Raw genomic sequence first — 6,000 nt, forward strand, 5'->3', positions numbered from 1 at the left:
TTTTAGTATTAGGAATTCATATGCCTATATAAACACCCCTCCCTCCCTCCCTCCCTCCCTCTTGCAATTCTTAGAGTCGCTCGTTTCATCATTCGAACTTGTTTTTGCCTAGAGTTGTTCAAAAAACTTTTCATAAACCTTTTAATTGTAATTTTCCTAAATTGATCTTTATATCACAAATATTGCCTTTTTCTACCTTTCCTACGACCTATATATATATATCACCCCCAAACCCAAAACAAATCATTGTGATCATCTCTCTCTGCGATGGCACATCAAAATTCAAAAAACCTCAACCCTTTCGCACCGGAATACATTCCTATGACCCCTTCCCTCCCGCCGTTGCAACCCCCGTTTCTTCCACCACACCAACTCCCCACATACTCCGCCGCCCCTCAAAGCCAAGCCTTCTTCCCCGCCCCACTCCCGCCGCATCAATTCTTGCCATACTACACCCACAACCCCTCCGTTGCCGCCCCTCCGCCGCCGCCGGAAACTCGGGGAAGGAGAGAGAGACGCCACGAGCAGTTTTCGCAACGCGGCGTGCGCAATGCGGAGAGCAAGCACCAAATCGTGCCTCTAACGCGCGATCAAGAGGCTACTACTGTTATGATCAAGAACATCCCTTACAATTGCAGGTAACATTACCAAAAAAAAAAAATCGTTACTATAATTTTAGTCGAGACACCAAGAATGAAGACGTATACTTAGGGGGTGTTCGGTTGACAAGATTAAATCTCATGATTAAATATGTATCATGTTTGGTTCATAAGATTGAACCCTTCAACTTAATCCTAGATGAATAGTCTCATGATAATTAGTCATAGTCTCCCCCTCCAACTAAAATAATCCCACAACTTAATCCTAGATGGATAGTCTCATGATATTAGTCATGGCAACCGAACGCCACTTTAGAAACACAAATTAGTAGTAGTATCGAAAATATCATTAGCTATTCTTTTTTCAGTGTAATTTATGCAATTTCTTTCGATTTGTTGGGGTTTTTTAGAGTTGAATAAGTACCAAATTGTGCTTAAAACTTTTAAAAAAATAGTTACCATAATTTTAGTTGAGATAACAAGAAAGAAGACATGTACCTAGAATCACGAATTGGTATATAAAATATCATTAGCTATTTTTTCAGTGTAATTTATGCAATTTGTTTCGATTTGTTGGGTTTTTTTAATAAGAGTTTGAATGTTTGATTGATTTTTGCAATGTTTGTATAATAAACTTTTCTCTTTCTATCTCTAGACAGAAAGAGCTGATCACTATGCTTGATGACTTCTGCAAAAATCAGAACGCGAGAAACGAGACACAAGAAACTCCCTCGCCTTACGCTTACGATTACCTATACTTGCCGATTGATTTTTGGTACGTAAATCTATCTTCAAAAACTAGGTTTAATTGAATTTAAATTAAATTTTATTATTTCCTTATTAAACTGTCCATCTTATATTACTCCCTCCGTCCCGCACTACTCGCACTTATTTCCTTTTTGGACGTCCCAAGTTACTTGCACTCTTTCCATTTTTAGTAAAAAATTTCACCTACAGCCGGCATTTTTGACTTTCCTATACACTCATTCCTTAATTTCCGTGCCGAAAAGGAAAGGAGCGAATAGCCCGGGACGGAGGGAGTATTAAATATCAGTAAAAGTTATTTTAAGGATGCATGTTTTCAATTTAATTTCGAGATTCAAATTAAGATTACTACTGCATGTAAGGAGTACTATATTATTTCCTTGTTATATTGTCCCTTTATAGTTTTAAAAATAATTTCAAAGATTCATGTTAAATTTTCCAATTTAATGTAGAGATGAGAAAATATCCAAGGAAAATATCTATTCCATATGAAAAAGTTACTACTACTATTTTTTTTATGAAGTTATTGCAAAACAATATATATGTGGAGTACTAATAAAATATTACCAAAAAAATAAAAATAAATTAGTACTCATATTTATAAACTGATTTATATAGTATACTAATTTTTTACACACATCATTATTCGGGTTTGGATCCCCTGCTGTGCTCAAATTATTTTATATAAAATAAACTTATTTTAAAAAAAAAAATTATGGATAAAATGTGTGTATTAGAGCACAACATCCTCTGCTATGGCTTTTAGCACAGCCGAGAATCCAGATCCTCACTATTCCGATTAATACTCTTACACATGCATATTTTATTAGATTTTTTTTCCTTACATGCATGTTGCTGATTTACTACAATTTTGACCATGACAAAAAAAAGGACTAGAAAAAGCAGAGGTTACGCATTTGTAAACTTCACCACCTCAAGAGCTGCGTGGGAATTCCACGACTGCGTTCACCTCACAGATTGGGGTTTTCATCACCGACCAAGTTGGCAAAAGAAAATCGAGATTGTCTGCGCCGAAATCCAGGTACTGTATAAATAGTGTGTTATCTTAGTTAAAATCAAAATCATAATATCAAAAATTAATGTGACAAATTCTTGTATGTCTATATAGGGCATGGAAGGCGTGTTGAGCCATTTTTCGGAGTCGGTGTTTGAGTGCGACACCGACGAGTATCTACCGGTGTGCTTCAGCCCGGCAAGGGATGGCTCCGGGCATCCCGTTGAGCTGATCATAATTGGAAAACGGCTGCCCGTTGGTGAACGCCGGAGCTACATTAATCAGAACTAAGATGCTACGGATAATGATGTAGTTTAGTGAGTATGCAGCTAACATAGGAGTAGATAATTAGTTGCAACTTAACTATTTAATCTCCAACGGTCTTTCGATTTTAGCATAGCGGGATGATTCCGGTCCTAGTTGTGGTTTTAGTCTAGGTCGGATTAGGACCGGAATCATCACCGTTTGAGTGTTATGCTACGATCGAAAGATTGTACTCCTGAAAAAGTGTGAATTGAGTTATACTCATTTTTTAAATTATGCAAAACTCGAGTCATGTTTTTTTAGGAAATATAAAAATGTGGAATTTAGCCACTTTTAAGGTTTCCATTTGAGAATATTTTTTCCTTGTGCATACGTATAATTTTTAAAATTATAGTAAATGTTGCTAAAATAGTGAAAATTTTCGTGTTATTGTGACAAGAATCACAAGATTATGGGACAGAGAATTTTCGTTGTCGAATAGTAAAAATAAGAGTATAGCACAATTAAATGTAATTACACTCATTTTCACTCTTTATTTAGCCAAACAAATCACGTGTACAAGGGTATTTCTTCATTAAAAAAATAAAAATCTATGTATTAAGAGCTACATTAATTTATATACTAAAAAAAATATTCTTTATTCACAAATTAGTTTTAGATCATTATGGACTGCTGCTTCGATTGTTCTTCCCTTTGCAGTCTGCACTTCGCAGTCTTTCTAGATCTCTGCTCACATCATGCACACGTTTATTAATCATTATACTACAACCGTAGCTCTCTCCCACTGTGACTACAGTCATCTCCAGTTGATTAGTGTTAAACATGTTTTACAATATTTTTGAAAAGGGTAAATTGAAAAAAAAAAATTATTGGTGGTTAATTTTACAACTTTAGCTAATTTTATTGTAATGTTGACATTTTTATTAATTATTCCATTAATTTAGATTTAAGGAAAATTTTGGTTTGGAATATGATTTTTGCAAATTTGTACTCACAAAAGCTATTGTATTTAGTGTATGATAATAGTATAGAATATAAGATTATGTTAAAGTTCTTTAGCTTTCGAATGATACATAATTTCTCTCAAAAATCTAAAATTAGTTAGAATATCAAAAAAACATCAAAATTATTACAATTGACGATTTTTAAAAAAACTATTAAATTGACTAAAATTTAACTAAACTTAATAGGAGTAGGTTTTTTTTTTGATAATTTGTGCTTTTGCAAACACTATAATAGGCGCCACAAATTGCAACAACCTGAGCAATATTTAGTTTTTTATAAGAAGAAAAATAAAACTTAGGCCCGTCGAAATTTGTAGAAATGTGATATGGATGCATATGTTGATATTTCAAATATGTAGTGGCTGTTCATATTCCATTTAAGTGATAAATAGAAGTAATGACGTAATTAGTCAGATAAAGAATATATACAAACATATTGGTTATCATGATTGTGCATGCTTTCCTCTCTCTCTTTTCAGACACTCACTGACACACAATACAACCTCTACATTGCACACGTCACAGACCCTAAAAACATCCACACTAATATTAGTACCAACGGACTTCCCAAAAACACCTTCTCTCATATCATAAAGACCCACTGCACAATAGCAGACATCTCCAAGTACATCTCGACGGACTTCCCAATATAATAAAAATTCACAAATTCACAAAATTAAATAATTTACGGAATTAAAATTTCGATACAAATATGGAGAAAATGCAACCACTTTATTTAAACCAAAAAACATACATAAATACTAAAAAAATACATAGTTAAAAAAAACCTACAGCTTCGACAAATGCGGCCCACGTCTCACTCCTCGTCGTCCCCGCCACCAGTCCCGTCGTAATTCTCGGGCATGGGTGGCATCCCCAAATCGCGCCGCAGACTGTCGATGACATCCTTCAGCATAATCTTGTATAAGGGATCAGTCGCTAAAAGCCACTTCTCCATGGTGATTAAAAGTAAATCATGTTGTTGTATGCGGGCGAGTGCGAGGAGCTCGGGATCGATTTGGGAAGGAGATGTCGATTGGACCTCGGGTCCGGAACCGCTGGCGTTTCCCCTAGCCATCAGCATCGCGGACTTTTACCCAACCGGGCGACGGCGGCGGGAATGAGGGGTCAGGAACTCTGCCTCGGCTTCAGGGAGTTCGTGGGAACCGGCACTACTGCTGTACTCCCCGGAGGGGTTGATCTTCGTCCACTTCGGCCAGCCAACTTCAACACCCGAACTAAACTTGGCGGAAGTCTGCACCACAAGATAGACCTCCCAATATTTGAAATCCCCGAAACCCAATTCACTGTCGGGGGTACTGCTGGTGAGACAGAAGCTTCACATCATCGGCGGACATGCCGCTGGTTGCCGTGCCGAGGTTGTTTTGGTAGATGCCGACAAATCGGCTGAGCTGCCTCCTCAGCCGCTCCCACTGTTTCCGGCATTGCTCTCCATCGTGAGGCTTCTCACCTGGCGGTTTGAATTGTAGGTAGCTTCGGCTAATGCGCCACCACATTCTGCCGATACGCTAGTTAACCCCGACGTAGGGATCCTCGACTACACTGATCCAGACCTTCGCCAGGACGACGCACTCCCCTATGCTCCAGATGGTCCTCTTTCTCATTCCGGCTTCCTCCCCCTCCCCCTCGCCCCACCCTCGTTCCCCGCACGCGCATACGAGGTAGTGGCCTTGCCCTTGCCCTTGCCCTTGCCCTTCCCTCTCCCTTGCCTCCGCGTCCTCCCTGCCGCCGATGGCATCTCAGTGGGAGAATCCCTGACCGGAGATAGCCCCAACTCCTCAATAGAGAAAGTCTCGATGCCGGTGAACTGAGTCTCCAGATGAGTACTCTGGGGGAAATCACCTGACAATAGATCCATGTATGGGCGATAGACATTGTCCCCATGTGATTGGGGGACCCCCTGCCTGCTCCTCCCGCAACGGCAAGCATGCCCTGCATCATCCCGGGCATCATCATCCCGGGCATTTGGGGCATGACAGGCATCATCCCCGCCATCGCGGCACTCATCTCGGGCATTTGGGGCATCATCCCACACCAAGGGGGGAACATATTGTAGTACCCGGGCATCATCCCGGCCATTTGGGGTTGGGGCATCATCGGTGCCATTCCGGGCATCTCCCCGGACATCGGTGCACTTCCGCCAGCATTTTTCCCAACTCTAACTGGAAAAGTCGGCGTTTGTGACTCGCACGTGGCGTGGGAATCACTATCGAAGTGCTCCATTTATCTTCAAAAGAAATGAAAGTAGAGAGAGAAACTCGTTAAAAAAAGTGGTGTGAATGAAATGAAGTTCAACAAGCCGTATATATAGAGTTTTTTTTAAATGAAAAAT

The 6,000-nt window shown here is 39.5% G+C and overlaps 1 protein-coding gene across 1 annotated transcript; it reads left to right on the plus strand.

The window, feature by feature from the left end:
* The first annotated feature begins 267 nt into the window (after positions 1-267).
* LOC121748056 lies at positions 268-5,479 on the plus strand. The gene is made up of 5 exons (XM_042142269.1): positions 268-638; positions 1,255-1,374; positions 2,256-2,406; positions 2,494-2,634; positions 5,138-5,479. Exons 1-5 carry the CDS (start codon positions 268-270, stop codon positions 5,477-5,479), a joined length of 1,125 nt encoding a protein of 374 aa, XP_041998203.1.
* The last annotated feature ends 521 nt before the right edge of the window (positions 5,480-6,000 follow it).

This window comes from Salvia splendens, chromosome 9 (assembly GCF_004379255.2).
Source record: "Salvia splendens isolate huo1 chromosome 9, SspV2, whole genome shotgun sequence".
Classification (NCBI taxonomy): domain Eukaryota; kingdom Viridiplantae; phylum Streptophyta; class Magnoliopsida; order Lamiales; family Lamiaceae; genus Salvia; species Salvia splendens.